Below are 16,719 nucleotides of genomic sequence, written 5' to 3' on the forward strand. Positions count from 1 at the left end.
GGGGTACCCCTAGCAATAGGAGACGTAAAGAGCTTGCTCGTCTCAGCGGTGGGGGATCAGGCCGAGAGAGTATGGGTTAAGGCCGGTTTCCCGGGAGTAACACTAGACTGCGACCGCCATGATGGAGCCTCCTTTAACACAGTGCGTGCAAGGGTGTGGGATGCCTTGCGGGAAACATTCCCGGATACGCCAGACTTACAGTCAGTAATGCAGTGTACAATGAATGATGGGGAGGAGGCTATGGATTACATTTTTCGGGTCCAAGAGATGTGGAGAGCAGAAACGGGTACGCCCTGGTATCAATCGACCTCCTTATTCTATTTTATTATAAAAAGAGGGCTCCCCAAAGAAGTGCAAAAGGCGCTCGATAAGATAGCTGGTATTGAAGCAAAAGGGTGGCCTGAGATCCAAAGCATAATAGTACACCATTGTAAGAGAATAAAGGAACGGGAGAAGGAAGTGGCACAGAAGAGATTGGCGGATGAAGCAAAGCTAGTGCAGACAAAGTTGGTGAAGGTCGCAGCGGCTGTAGCCGCACTCCCCCACTGCAGGGAGGGAGATGAGGAGGAGGAGGGGCTGACAGCAATACAAGGAAGAGTGGCAACTAATTGGGCAGGAGCAGGACAGCGGCAGTGGAACGAGCAAGAACAAGGCGGAGGTCCGCAGTGGCAAGAGTGGACCCCTAGAGGGGGACGAGGTGGGTACAGGGGCCGAAGGGGAGGTGGAACGGGATATGGAGGAATGGGGGGAAATGGATGGCAGGGCCCTAGAGGTGCGCAAGGGAGTTGCTGGAACAGCGGAAGATGGGGGCATTACTCTAGGGAGTGCAGAACCAGGCCCAACAATGGGTTCCAAGAAGGAGGACAGTACGGCCACCCCCACCCGGGGAGCCCATACGGTCTTCCCATGGGACAGCAACAACCGAGAAACCCAGGACAAGGTAACACTGAGCAGCAGCAGGGGCCCCAGTATAGAACACAGGCCCACCCACAAAATAATGACAATATAGAATACACGTCAGGCAACCCTTTCGCAATAACAGCAAACGGAGCCCCTGCACCAGCACCCTACAACGGCATGTCAGTGGTTTCAGGAAATGTCTTTAGTCAGGCGGGGGCGATGAGACATCCCGCATAGGACAGCCCACAGAGAACACTTGCGTGTCCAGTTCTATCTACAACCTACAATGCCGCAGAGGAACCATTGGTTGGGGCGCAGATAGGAGACAAGCAGTTCATATTCATGGTCGATTCGGGAGCGGAGAAATCATGTATTAGAGAGGGCCGGTTCCCGTTATCTAACAGGAAGTTAGAGACGCAGGGGTTTCTCTGGGGCTGTAATTGAAGTTCCTTACACAGAAGCATTGGATGTAACGGTGGGGGGTAAAACTGTAAAGGCACCCCTACTGTACTACGAACACTCACCCATAAATTTATTAGGGAGGGATCTCCTAAGCAAACTTAACATGACCATATCATTCACTGAGAGAGGTATAGTGTGCTCTACACCCGGGATATGCCCCTTGCGTGCAATGTTGGTAGTGCAAGCCTACACGACCACACTGGAAGTACGAGGATTACCAAAAAATGAGGAAATGTTTATTGAAGGGCTAAAGACATTGGCCCTCATAATTCCAGAGCTAAGAAGAATGAACTGGAGGATTCCAGCGGAATTCCTCTTCCGTCCCATAGTGTGCCCTGACACCGCACCCGGAGCAGTGGTACCGTTAGATTTGCACGCTGTACAGGTATCAGCAAAAATAATTGCTGTGATTGGAGTGGATAGGGAAGGATGTGAGTGGCGCACAGTACTATGTACAAATGCCAACATCACCCTATGGGAGGTAACGGATGAGGATCTCTTCTCAGACACAGAAGGGGATGGTGAGATAGTAATGGAAATAGCGATGCCCTGTGACATTTTGATTCAAACCAGGGAAACCCCCGCCCAATTGATGGCAGTGGTAGGAGCACCGCCGTCGTTTTTTGATGACGACATGCGGCTCGTACCAAAGAATTTGTGGACAACAGGCCCCCATGATGTAGGGCTGTTGCATGGAGTACAACCTGTGGTAATAAAACTAAGGCAAGGGGCGATTTTACCCCGAGTGAAACAGTATCCGTTGTCCCGTGAGGCTGAAGAAGGGATAAAAGAAACCATCAATGCACTACTAGCACAAGGGATAATAGTGCCTTCAACATCACCATGTAACACATGTATTTATCCAATCAAAAAAGCCAAAGGAGGGTCTTGGAGGATGATACAGGACTTGCGCCCCCTAAACGATGTAATTCAGAAAGAGTTCCCTTTGGTCCCGAACCCTGCATCGATATTATGCAGCATTCCAAAGTCGGCATCACATTTCACAGTAGTGGATTTGAAAAACGCATTTTTCTCAATACCCCTTGCCGAAGAGAGTAGATTCCTTACAGCCTTCACACTAGGGGGGAAAAGGTATGAACACTGCAGACTACCACAGGGATACTGTGAGAGCCCGAGCATATTCAACCGCATATTGCATGAAGACTTGGGAAACCTATCAGTTGAGAGTACAATCATTCAGTACGTAGACGACTTGTTAGTGTGTGCACAAGATGAAGAAGTATGTAGAAAGGACTCAACAACGCTCCTGACACTATTGGCCAATAAGGGGTACAAGGTAGACAAGGAGAAATTACAGTATTGCCTGACAGAGGTCTTATACCTGGGACAGCTGATATCTAAAGATGGAAAAAGAATAATTCCCGACAGGGCAGAAGCGATAAGGTCAGTAGCGGAACCCTCAACAGTAAAAGAGATGCAGAAATTTTTGGGAATGTGCAACTATTGCAGAGCATGGATATTAGATTATGCAGCATACACCAGACCCCTACTGCAAGCACTAAAGGAAGCACAACAGGACAATAAAAAGATCAGATGGTCAGAAGAAATGAGTACATCATTTCAATCATTAAAAAGGTTAATTTCAAGCGCTCCAGTGCTAGCTAACCCTGATTATGGACGCAAATTTTACCTATTTTCACACTGCAAGGGAACACTCATGACAGCTGTTCTGACACAAAAGACATCCCTAGGACACAAGCCCTTGGCGTACTATAGTGGGACTTTGGATGCCGTAATGCAAGGCCATTTCGCGTGCGAGCAATCGCTCGCTGCAGCCGCGTTCGCGATTGAGAAAAGTGCCACAATAGTAATGGGTTGCCCAGTAACATTGTTTGTGGAACATTCATTGTTTGCAATACTTGAGGTCAAAAAGCACACTAACAACACAGCGGGCAACAGCATATGAAATAATTTTGTCCAGCACCAACATCCATGTGGTAAGATGCAAAACAGTAAACCCCGCAACATTCATTTCAGAAACCTGCACATTAGAGGACATACAAGCCCACGATTGCGCAACCTACACAGGAGAAAGAGAGGGGGACACAGTGGTGTGTGAGAACGCTCTAAGCGAGGGGGAAGTGTACTTCGTGGATGGGTCTGCATCAATTAATGTGGACACGGGAGAAAAGCATGTTGGGATGGCGGTGGTGAGATTAGAAGACGGTGAGTATGAAACACTAGTGCAGTACCGCCTCCCATCACATTACTCCGCACAAGCAGCAGAACTGATTGCGCTCATAGAAGCGTTACATGCAGCAAAAGGTTGCGCAGTAACCATATACACGGACTCAGCTTACATGACAACAACAGTGCACGGAGGGCTAGCAAGATGGGGGCGGAGGGGATTTCGGCGGGCAGACGGTACACCAGTACAGCATGCAGAATTGCTGAAGGAATTAATTGAGGCCCTACAAAACCCTACTGCAGTGGCAATAGTTAAGTGCCAAGCACATACGTCCAACACAGACGTTGTGTCTTTGGGAAACGCGGCAGCGGACGCTGCCGCCAAGGAGGCCTCCTATTTTCAGAAATATGAAGCAGGTGAGTACATGATGAAGCACAGAGCGAACGAAGAGCCCCCAGAACGGTACAATATGATGCCCATATCCCAAATACTAGAATTGCAGGACGGGGCTAGTGAAGACGAAAAGTTGATGTGGACAAAACGAGGGTGCAGCAAGTCGGGAACAGACTTATTGTGGCGGCAAAATAACTCCGGAAAACTAGTAATGCCAATGAAGCTACTAGAAATTGCGTTTCAGCAACTACACTTCCCTGCGCACAATACCAAACAGCACATTGCAGCCGAAATACAAGAAGAATGGTACGTACCCTGTCTCCAGGAGCACGTGTCTCGATTAGCAATGGAATGCACAACATGTCAGATCTATAATTCAGGAATGACATTACGAACACTCCGGGGAACTATCCCAAAACCCTTTGGCCCATTCAGAGAGCTGCATATTGATTATGCAGACATGGGGGAAAGATGTAATGGCGCACGGTACATGATCGTGGTTGTGTGCCCATTTTCAAGGTGGGTGGAAGCAGGTCCGTGTGCACGACCTGATGCCAAGAGCGCTGCAAAATTCCTGGTGAGGGAAGTGTTCCCGCGCTGGGGGATTTGTGACGTAATCCGCTCAGACAACGGCACACACTTTGTGAATGAACTCTTCAAGGAGGTGACAACATTATTGGGTATAAAACATAAATTGTGTTCGATTTATCATCCCCAAAGTAATGGCGTAGTAGAAAAGATGAACGGACTGTTAAAGGGCAGGCTATCAAAACTATGCTTTTCATTGAAAAAGAACTGAATCTACTGTCTGCCCCTTGCACTATTTGAATTGAGAAATCAGCCAAGTAAAGATCACCATTTGTCCCCGCACGAAATCGTGACTGGGAGACGAATGCACACAGCACAATCCCCGCTACGCGAACACTCAGATGCACAGAGAAGCGCCGCGATATTAGGAGAAGAATTCACAGACTATTTCAAAAAACTGACAAGGGCAGCGGGCGTAATATCAAAGCAGCTCTCCCCACCCTTCACTAGAGAGGAGGGAAACATAACAGGGTCTGTCACAGAACCCGAGCAGCAGCTACAGCTAATGCCAGGCGAACTAATCTATGTCAGGAGTTTTGTGCGTCGATGGAATGCACCACGGTTCCACGGCCCATACGAGGTAGTATTCTGCACGCCCACAGCTGTAAAAGTGAAGGGCTTGCGGTACTGGGTACATTTGACAGATGTGCGAAGAGCTTATAATAATGTGCAAGAGGAGGCAGATGAGGAGGTACAGACAACAGCAACCAATTTAACTGAACAAAATGTTTGAACATCGACTTGTGTGTGTGTGTGCGTCAGCAGTGAACACAAATGGGAAAGTGACTGATGAAGTATTGTTGCATTTTCTCGATTACTTGCTCTTGTGTTGTGGTTATTACATTATGTGATTGATGAAATGATCAAATTATAACTTATTACACCCTTGTCTGTGAATTCCCCTCCCCACAACCCTACCCACCTCCATTTCCCGTCAACATATAACGGCCCTAACGGTGCCAACAAAACGTTTACATGCATGCACTTAATGCACTTTTGTATCTTAAACAGGAACTACCATGGCATCTAACAGGCAGCCTGCAACGGATAGAATTAGTAGAATGAGAGAAATATTAAATGAGAGATGCAGATATTCGTATGAGTGTGGATTATCGATATGTATTACGATGTTTTTTATGTTAATGTTTGGCCTGGTTACATATTGGTTTATAGCGTTCATCTCTATCGAGATGAACGAGGGGGGAGGGATTAACAGCACTGGGATTAACAGCACTACTGGGAACAATGTAACTGCAAGTGTCAATATGAGGGAAGGTGATTTTCTGGTATGGGACGGAACTAAACTTGTATGGGGTTATCACACCACACCATCCAACACTGTCATATCTGAAAAGAAAAGGCCACAGGGTGAAATGCAAAACAACACAATGTCCCCACCTGAGATGCAAAGGTTTAATGCTCGCAGTTTAAATGACCGAAACCCATCCGCTATATCATGGTTGTACAATACGCCTACCAGTCAACCAGCCCCCGTCTTAAAAAACAACCTGCAAGATAAAGTAAAAGACGAAAGTGAGAAAATGCTAGCAGCACACGAAATATTATACGAGGATTGGGCCAAAGGGGGCGGGAATAAGAAAGGGGGGTCTATCTTATCCTTCACCCAGGAAGTCGGGAAGTACATGAGGAACAAGAACAACAGACGAAAGAGGGAAGCAGGGAGGAGGAAGTATGATGAGTACTATGGGTTAGGCCTAGATAAGATGGAAGACCCACGACACCCCCACCAAACAAATAAGTGGTATGCAGATATGAGTGCCACAGCTAAACAAACAACAAACGAGAGCTGTTATGTTTGATCCCTCATCCCGCACGCTTCAGGTACACCCAAAGTATTGTTACCCAAAGAGTTGCCAATTATAGATGCCCAATGTCTTCTTCATCTCACGTTATGCAGAATTAAGAACACCTTCCAGGCACACAAAGTTACTTTTCAAATGCTGCAGAACGAGAAAACATGCTACCCAAAAACGGCAGGGGTAGTATGTTTGAAAGAACCATTTTTTGTAATACAAGGGCAAGGGTAATGTGCAAGGCGGAGGCCCTGAGAGGTGTGGCACCAGAGAAATTGCAGTGGATAGAAGAAACATGCACACCAGTATGGAAAGAACACATTTCAAAACTAACTTGGGTAACCGCCATTGAAAAACCTTTCAAACTACAGAGCCAAATAGACTATGAACTGTGTTTCAAAGGGGAGGGGAAGACCTCCATGGGAACAAACAAGAACTGTAACAAGACCCTCACCATCCCAGATCTGAAAAAAGGGACAGCGGCCCTAATGGACACGTACTGGGTATGCGGCAACCAGGCATACCTACATCTCCCCCCGTCGTGGAGTGGCAGCTGCTCAATGGCCACTCTACACTCAGCCCTAATGGTAATACCGGAGAGCCACATCGACGGGAGCAAAAAGACACAGGAACGCTGGCAACAGAGTGCAGCCCAGCCAACTGCGGAGTCGCAAATGTACGTCCTATCCTCCGGAAGCAAGGGAGAAATGCTCACCCGTAACAGACGTGCATCAAACTACATATCAAAGGAATCATCAGAATTATTGGCCCAGATCCCAGATAAATATAGATTATTCAGCTCAGCAGAAACATTCTTTGCCTCACTGGTCTCAAGTGTCCAAACAAGAGCAAATGCAAAATGGCTCCAGATAACACGCTGGGAACTGATTCAGCTGGCGAACGACACTGAAGAAGGGTTTAACGTAATCAAAGTGGAACTAAGAGCTTTACGACTGATGACCATGCAAAACAGGTATGTCCTGGACCTGTTGACGGCGATAGACGGAGGTGTTTGCCGAAAAATCGGAAGTGCCTGCTGCACTTTCGTACCTTCTGAAGACGCAGAGAATGGCTCCCTATCCCATGTGATCGAAGCAGTCCATAACCTAGGAGAAAAAATGAAAATGGAAGGTGGGGCAGAAGACAGTACATGGTTCGATAACATCTTCTCCTGGGTCCCCTCATGGCTTGGAACAACTGTGAAATTTTTGATGCCAGCTGTGGTGTTCCTCCTTTTAATTTTTTGCCTGTGCCAGGTGGGTCTTCGGGTTTGTGCTAACGCAGTACCGAATGGTGCAATGATGATGGTGACAATGGGCAACACCCGGGGTACAATGCAAGCCACGCAGGAAGTACAGGTACAAACAGGGACTGATGACACACCTAGGTATCAACTAGTGCCTAGATACCACGACAAGGACATCATAGACAAACTATGGCACACCACCATCAGAGAACCACGCATACTAGAATGGTATGAGGAGGTATGGGTAGACTTGGAAGGAGACAGCGGATGTATATACCTGACCTGTACCCCAGATGAATATGCTAGGAGGGGTGAGTGCTTAAGGGGGGTGTGCAGAGCCTGGATGCCCATAAAAGGCACACCAGCATGGGATGAGGCAGTTATGAACGAAGAAGAGTGTAGGAGACTGAATGAGTTAAAGAATTCGTTACGTAAGTAACGAAAGGGGGGAAATGTAGGGGAGGATTGGTCCAAAAGACCCTCCTCGCCCACGTCTTCTCCCCAGGTGAGGACCATGGCTCATTGGGTGGCACCTCATACCACCCGGGCCCAGGTGGTGGAGGGTCCACCTGGTGACATTGCCCACACGTATCGATTGCCCACATATATTGAAATTAGCTAGGCCCAAGAAACCATTTTCGCCTACCAAGGATGGGGTGAGCTCAGCGCACTGTAGCGCGGCCCCCCACCCTCGGAGGGTTTCGATTAGCCCTGGTGCCGCAGCTCCCTGGCAGCTCCGCTGCAAGCACGTTCCCACGAGCAAGACGGACATGAGCTAGCACAATACACTGACACTGTAACATTTCACCGTCTGCAGTGTATCACTGCTCCCAGAATGGCCCGGTCGGCAGGGCCTGGGTGATGGGAAGGTCTGCAGAACGGTCCTCTGAGAGAAGAGGAAAAGTACCCAGATACGAATGTGAAAAACTACTTGTTGTCTTCTCTCCATACAAACCATGTATACCAAAGATACCTGTAGAATCGTGTAGTTAGTGTACATAACACCAGCCATGAGGGACCAATACCCCTATAGGGGTGTGCAAATGACAAAAGCATTCCAGGGGAGTGGTCCTTAGATGTATCATTAAAAACCGTACACCCCGCGGTCCCGCGCCATAACTGAACTAATGCTGCTAGAGTACACAAGAAAACGAATGTAACCATACAGGGGGCGCCTGTGAAGGGTGTGCGAGAATGCACTCGTCACGCATGAATGTTTAAAGCCCCTTGCGTGCCACCACCGTCACATACAGTGGCGGTTCATTTTCTATGTACTACACCAACCTCAATGCTACCTCACTTACTGCCAATGTATATGCATATAGCTAAATACTGTAGTCGTCGAAACATAGTGTACGTATAAGGTGCTTAGGCTGGATATAAATTAAGACACCTCCAGCGAAGTGAAATGTATGTTTTCAAGTAATTCAAACAAATATTATAAAGTGTTCTAATGATTGTGATGTTTTCGCCTCTAAAAACCGGCAACACGCGAGGAAGATACCTTTGTAAAAATGTGCAAGGCCATTTCGCCTCCCACCCTGCAGAGACTGCCAAACATGAGAGCAGAGGCCCGCGCCGCGCTGCCCCACCTCCCCCAACCAGACTGGAGCCGCTTCAAAGATGTGTAACCCCCTCTGCCGCACCCAAGGCCACGGGCCGCCACCTGCATTATTTACAGCACAGCAGTAAACCTCTGCCTGAACCCACACTTCCAAGGGCGCCCCCTCGTAAACCCCACAACCCACCAGATCATCCTAGACTTATGGCCCTGTGCAATCAGGACACCCAACACTGTGGCAACACACAGCGGCACATTTATAACCACATCTAACAGGACAGGGAGGCTTGTACCATCCGTCCCATGCCCTGAAGCTTAGCCCCTCAACCTATGACACTGGTCAACAGGACGCTGGTAACCATGCCCTGATGAACGACCATTAGACCCCTTACAAGGTGCATTCCTCCTGTGTTGCCTTAACCTATAGAGTAACCTATTGGAAGATTTACTAAAGAAGACAATATTGCAATGACTGAATGACTGCGGTGTGAATGGCCTAGGGCAAATAAGTCAGGAAAAGACATTCATCTCTGACACTGGCCGCAATGGCACACTAACACCGCCCGGATGAACTCTGCCAACCTGCCAAGCCCGGCCCAACCCACGAGGCTGACCAGTGACGTTCTCCAGCCACGGCCAACCACATCGCAGAGGCACCTATAGTTAGTCATCGCCACCCAATCCCATTGTATTTGTGCCCCCTATAGTATGTAGATTCTTATGACGTTTTTTGTAAATATATACGCCTGTCTTTGCTATTGTCAGACAGAGCGCTCTCGGAGTTTGCAGAGTTCTTTGCATGCTCTATTCTGATTGATAAACTCCCATTTAAGCTCACCCGCACTCTGTCTTGGCTTTATTCCCTACCTGAGAGAGTCCTTCATTGTCTCTCATTGCGGGGAGGATCATGCTGGCTGGGGACGCTCGCTTTCACCAGTCACACCCAAATCAGCATATTCCTATTCATCCCAAAGAATCCATTGTCTTGACTGAGAGCAACATGCCAGGGTGCCTTGGCTAGTTCATGTTCACACCAGTCTGTCAATCTCTTGGCCAAGGGCTGGGGAAAGCTTCCTTTGTCCAGGGGGAAGGTGTGGAATCTGTTTGATCCCAGTGTGGGAAACCTTTTAACTCTGCAACCAATGTCTACAAATTGTCTTTTCTTACAATATAACCCACATTTCTAACACATGCATTAAACAATCTCTATCTTCCAGCCATTTCAGAATATGGTTTTAAATTGTCTCCACCCCTTAGGCTTCTGATAGCAAGTATTTCTTTGGCATAGTTTGGGGTTCCATGTTCAACTTTACAAAGAAAATGGTTTTAAAACGCCGGCTTCTGGTAGTGGTGAGTACCGGTATTGCACCCATTTTGTCAGCTTTCTTCCAGCAAACAATCCTCAAAAGTATACTTTGTTCAGATATCGATACACTCCTGTGGACCTTATATTTATGTAGATTCTTGCATCTTGCGGGAGAATGATGTTGACCACCCAACAAGGAGATTGGATCTTTCTAGGGGGTTTGTGAGCCATGATTTTAGCAAATTTGACACCAAATAAAAAGGGATTTTTGAAACCAGCTCTGTTTTTTTTTTACATTGATTTTGCTCTGGGCGCATCCCAATGATGGGTTTTGGCAGTGGTCTCCTGTGTTACCACTGACATAGGCAAAAGTAGATGGTGGCCTATTTTTCATGTTTTCTCTGCGCACTTTCTGGTGATTTCTGGAGAGCAGCATGCTTTCCAGCGGCATTATGATGTTTCTGCTGCCAGCAAGGCACAGTGATGTTGCAGGTCTTGTATGAGTGGGTTGATACATCCCAGAAGTTCTCACTATCAATTTCGAGTTTTGCTTTTCAGACTCGCCTCCGCCGTAAGGGTCTTCACCAAGTTACTGGTGGTGGTGGTGGTGGCAGCAAATCTAAGGAGGGGAGGGATTCACATCTTCCTCTATCTAGACGACTGGCTACTCATAGCTCGTTCTCCCGAACAGGTTCTTGACCATCTCAACAGCGCCTGCCACTCTCTCCACAAACTGGGCTTCTCCGTCAACTTCAAGAAGTTCCAGGTAACACATTTTCAAAAGCTTCAATTTGTTGGAGCGGGCCTGGACTCTTCCTCAGGGAAGGCTTTGCCTTCCAAGTTGAGGTCTCAACATATCTTCCAGATGGTAATGAGATTTCAAAATGCCCAATATCTGCCGGCATTTAGACTTTGAGGTTTCTGGGCCTCATTGCATCCTGCATTTTACTGGTGCCGGAGGCACGCCCGAGTATGAGGTCCTTCCAGTGGGCCCTCAGATCCCAATGGTCACAGTTGTCGGGTCGCATGAGGGACCTTCTTAGGTCCCAAGCAGGGTAGCACCACATCTCCTGTGGTGGGCCTGCAAGGAGAATGTGATGATAGGGCAATCCTTTTGGCAACCCTTGGCATAGATGACTGTAGTCACGGTTGTCCCCCTCATGGGATTGTGGGCACACATGAGCAATCTCACGATGAGCAGACTTTGTTTCCCATCAGAATCAAGACTACTCATAAAACCGTTAGAGCTGTGGCCGATCAGACTGTTGCTGATGGCATTTTTGCCTTACACCCAGGGAAAGAATGTCCTGATAACGACTGTGCAACACAGTGGGCATGCATTACTGCAACAAAAGAAGAGGTGTAAAGTTACTATCCCTGTGCAAGGAGGCAATGCAGCCCTGCTTTTGGTCTCTACAAAGTGGGATCTCTGTCGGCTGTTCATCTAGCTGTGAAAGAGAATGAAACGGCGAACACTATGAGCAGGCAGAGCACGATCTCTAACGAGTGGGAGTTCGTGCAGTAAGTCCTTTTAGAAATCTTTGCCCTTTGGGTAACCCCTCAAGTGGGTCTGTTTGCATCCATTATCAACAGGAAATGTGACCTCGAGGGAATATCTTTAGAGTGGATCTCTGGGGCACTCATTCGTATCACCCCTCATGTCATCAGGAGGTTGAAGAAGTTCTGGAAAGCCATGAACCTGATTGCCCCAGATTGGGCCAGGAGGATGTGATACCTGGACCTTCTAGACATGTCCATCTATCCTCCATTCCATCTTCCCCAGAGAGTGGACCTTCTCTCGCAAGAGGAAGGCTGTCTTCTTCACCCAGGAATTAGAACACTGAACCTTCATGCCTGGTTTCTGAGAGGCTAAGATATAAAGATTGGGACATCCCAGAAGTCGTTATGGAGGTGTTGCTTTCGGGTAGAAGACCAGCAACCAAAGTCCTATACCGGCGCCATTGGCACTAGTTTTGCCACTAGTGTAGGGCTAAAGATATAGATAATTTCTCTTGTATTACCCCTGCAGTGCTTTTTTTTTTTACTGCACCTGGCTCATCAGGGGCTGCAGGTGGCTACCTTTAAGTGAAACTTGGCGACGTTCTGTATGTTGAAGCGCACCCTGGAGCAAGGCTCTTATTTGATACAGTTCTTGAACGGACGGACAAATGCATTCCCATGGTCCCTTTCTCTGGTTCCGTCTTGGGATTTTAATGTAGTACTTACTTTTTTTAATGGGAGCGCCTTTTGAGCCGCTTCAATACTGTCCTCTCAAGTTATTAAACTGGCAAAACATATTTTTAATAGCCATCACTTCTGCTTGCATGGTTAATGAGCAGCACAACCTATCATGAAAACCACCATTTACAAGATTCTCTAAGGAGAAGGTAGTTTTGGGGGTCCGTCCGTCCCTCCTTCCTTCCCATGGTAGGACCTGAATTTCATTTAACACCAAAGATTGCACTGCCAGATTTGGATCACTCTCCTCACTCGGGATCTACATCCTCATCAGACATGCCATCCTTCAAGATCCATTCTACACCATTGCTTTTGGCTCACATATAGCACTACCTGAGTGAGCCAAAAATATGAGGGGGCGGGTGAATGGGAAGGTAAAAGTGTGCAGTGCTGCTAAATAAGAGGCAGAAAAGGAGAGTATACAAATAACAAAAAGAGAGAGAACACTGGGGAAAACGATATGGAAAATTAAAGGATACTAGGGCTGTAGGAGTTTGAGCTTACAGCTACACAGACCTCTAACCGTGCGTAAAAAAGATATTGCCACGCACCTTGGAGTTCTAAAGTTGTAAAATGGTACTTGGTGCTGCTGCTGTATTGTAACTGAACACTTTCCATATTCTTATAATGTACAATCAGGACTACTTCCTTTACCAATTTATATAACATTCTTTCCACGTCTTTCGAAATGATTTCCACGTTACGAAAGCTGATAATTGATACTATATACATTTGGGGATGAGGTGCTTTCACCTACGGAAATAAATCGCCCATACTCTGCATGGAAAATAATTTGCAAGTCATCTATGAAAGGCACTCCTCTTAATAGCTTGTGCCACTTTATTGTAACGAAATTCCTTCATGATTAGCATTAGAATGTACAGTTTGGGAGTACCTGAACCCAAGTATCGCTATTTTTTGTAACATTCATTCAATACAAATATAGAGAATACTGGAGAGGGAGACTGTTTGTGTATCAACAGTCATGAAAATGGCAGAATAGATGTGTGCTCTAGTCTTTCTTGATGGAAAATGTCAATCATGTTCATCCACTGTTTTCTCTCTTTTTGTCATGTTTACCTTTTCATTTTCTTTCATGGTCCTCCATTTCTTGTGGTCCACTCCCTTGTTTTTTCTTTCTTCCACACCATGTTCTCTCATCTGTCAGTCCCTATCTTTGTCCAAGTTTTTCGATTTTCTTTTGATAATTCTTTATTAATGCAATTTAAGAAAAGCGATCTTTATTACCCAAAACTTGTTTCATGATGTGACGTATCTAGCCATAATATGTGGCTAATGCAGAGTTGTGTAAAGATTCTCTGCTATATTAGAATGTACGTGCATATAGACACTGTGGTGTTTTTGTAATGCAGGGTTTGGAGTGTGCGTTACAACCATTCTCATGACCAGTTGGTCCTCACGGGCAGCAGCGACAGCAGAGTCATTCTTTCAAACATGGTGTCTATTTCGTCTGAGCCTTTTGGGCATCTGGTAGATGAAGAGGATCTTAGCGATCAAGAAGATCATCAACAGGAAGAGAAGTATGATATTCCTTTAAAAAAAGTGTGTAATTGTCTAGCGAAACTCATCAGTGTTGTTAAATTGACTATTTTATGTTTAAATTCGATTTTTTTGTTTGTCTTTAAGTTATGTTTTGTGTGTGTTCATAAATCATTGGCACAGATCAAAATAGCCCCATCTTGATACTCTAACAGTCCTAACAGTAAGAGGTCAGTCTGGCATGGAAATAAAAACAGAGTGGTAGCCCTTTACATTTCTCCAACATTTCTCCCTCTTCCCTCATAGCACAATCCCTTTTATATGGTATGCAGTAATAAAATCGCGGCAAAAATGACACATGTACAAAAACTTGCAGCAAAAATGCGGTGGTTTGACCCGGTAAAGGTGTACCCCATTATACCATTCAAGGGGAGCAGGGGTGTCCCCCGCTCCCCTTAAATGGTATAATGGGGCCAGGAGTTGCGGGGGTATCCCGCCGCATCCTTCACATGGATTGTGGCGGCAAAACCATAGCCTTTTTGCCGCAATATATTGTGTCAACAGCCATTTTTCCCACAATTTTAACACATGGAACGTTTTATATTAACTAAGCATAAGCATGTCACACAGGTGGGTAGAACGGAAGAATTGGGGAGTGGGACGAGCAAGAGTAGGACTCGTCTTGAAGATTACTGGTAAGTAATCTGGGTATTACTACTTCGTCCCTCTTCCTCATCCCATGTGTTAAAAACACTGCAAAAATGGCCGTGGACACAAAATATTGCTGCAAAAACACTGTGGTTTTGCTGCCACAATCCATGTAAAGGATGCAGGGGACACCCCCGCAACCCCAGACCATTATACCATTTAAGGGAAGCGGGGGGACACCCCTGCAACCTCTGCTCCCCTTAAATGGTATCATAGGGTACACCTTTACCGGGTCAAACCACAGCATTTTTGCAGCAATTTTTTTTGTACAGCCGAAATGTTTGCCTTGATTTTATCACTGCATACCATCACTGTTAATGCAGTGGCTTCAGAATCTGTCAACACAATGTGCAACAAAAAAAGCCCTGTGGGTCACCACAAGGCAATTGATTTTGTTTCTTTGATGCGTTTTTGTGCTTGCCCATAATATGTCTCGTGGTTAGCCTAGGGATGTTTTATCCTCTGTTCCTCCCAGGGAAGTTTTCCTTAAAATGATCTATGATGGCCATGCCAGTCTCTTAAAACTCGGACAATCACTCTCAGATAGCGTGTCTCAAGTCGCTAGTTCTCTACTCTTGTTGGGTCTTTAGGTTATGCTGCTAGCAGTCTCTGAGCTCAGGATCTCAAAGCTTTCAGCCCCCTACCCCTGATATCTTGATGCACCGTAACTCTGGCTGCAGAGCTAGTATCTCACTGCCAGTCTCTCAGCACCCCTTAGAACCTTTGGCCTTCTTGTCTTGGCCAGTGGTGGTTTCTTGATCTGGACTGCGCTTCCCACCACCATCTTCTTTCCTCTTACTTCCTCTTCTCTGCCTCAGATGACTTCCTCCTTCCTCTCTGTTCTTCTCCCACCTACTCCTTGAACTCCTCTGTCTCTCATTCAATGACTTTCATTTCTTTCTCCTTCCTTTTTTTCACCCCATCCATTGCTTTAATTTCCATTCTCTTCCACCCTGCCTCTTTCTTATTCTCTCCTGGGGTTTCTCTCTTCACCACCATCCTTTTTTCTTCTTTCCTTCTCCCACATTATCTCTACACTCCTCCATGTCGCTAATTCGTCTTCAAACTCCCACACACTGACCAGCCCCTGCCTCTTTTTGTACTCTAGCTCGGATGGTAATTGGGATCCGGTGTATTATTAATGGCGGCTTCTGTTGTTGGGCGTAGCTTTTTATTGGATGGTGGTTAGGGCCCGCTCATCTGAGTAATGTGAAACTACTGAAATATTGTTCCCTTGGGATTGAAGCAGGGCCATGCAGCCTGAATCTGTAAAGCATGGGGCCGCGATCTTGCGATCAGGGGTCCTTGTTAAGGCAGCCTCTTGATTCCACCATGATTCTCTCTAGCTGGATGTTGCATCTCTGGCTTTCTAATTTCGATGCTCAGTGCTTATGATCTCTAACTCTTGTGTCCATCAGTCTTTGTTAAGCACTCAACTGCAGTCAATGCTGAGGACCATACATGCACGCATTTCTCTCTCTATGGTCTTCTCTGTGATTGAGGTATGCGAAATAGGATCATTGGGTACATCTTGTATCAACCGACTTTCTTTTCTCAATGTCGTGTGGGGCCATGCAGGTGCTCTGAATATAGTGGTTGGGAAGGGAAGAAGATGCCCTGGGGAATACCCCATATACCTCCTCTAGGATCTGCATCACAATGCTGCCTTAGGGCTAGGACTTTGTCACAGTAGCCAGTTCTGGACTATAAACTTTCTTACTACTAACATTGAGAAACATCTGACATTAATATCATACATTATTATAAATCCACTTTCCTCTTTCCTACATCTTTCCTCCCTGACTCTTCTATCCTCCCTAGGCCCCACCTGAACAGTATGGTTACCACATGTAT

General features: G+C 46.5%; 1 protein-coding gene across 2 annotated transcripts in view; it reads left to right on the top strand.

Annotated features, from left to right (window-relative positions):
* EIPR1 (EARP complex and GARP complex interacting protein 1) overlaps positions 1-16,719 on the top strand; it is an 823,988-nt gene that overhangs the window by 782,205 nt on the left and 25,064 nt on the right. Inside the window, exon 8 of one of the 2 annotated variants that reach the window (XM_069606032.1) lies at positions 14,031-14,198. The exons of the other annotated variant lie outside the window; for it this stretch is intronic. Within the exon in view, the coding sequence (XP_069462133.1) occupies positions 14,031-14,198 (168 nt within the window). The remainder of the gene's footprint in view (positions 1-14,030; positions 14,199-16,719) is intronic. 2 annotated transcript variants of the gene reach the window in all.

Source organism: Ambystoma mexicanum, chromosome 4p (genome assembly GCF_040938575.1).
Source record: "Ambystoma mexicanum isolate Mex_15411 chromosome 4p, UKY_AmexF1_1, whole genome shotgun sequence".
NCBI classification, from domain to species: domain Eukaryota; kingdom Metazoa; phylum Chordata; class Amphibia; order Caudata; family Ambystomatidae; genus Ambystoma; species Ambystoma mexicanum.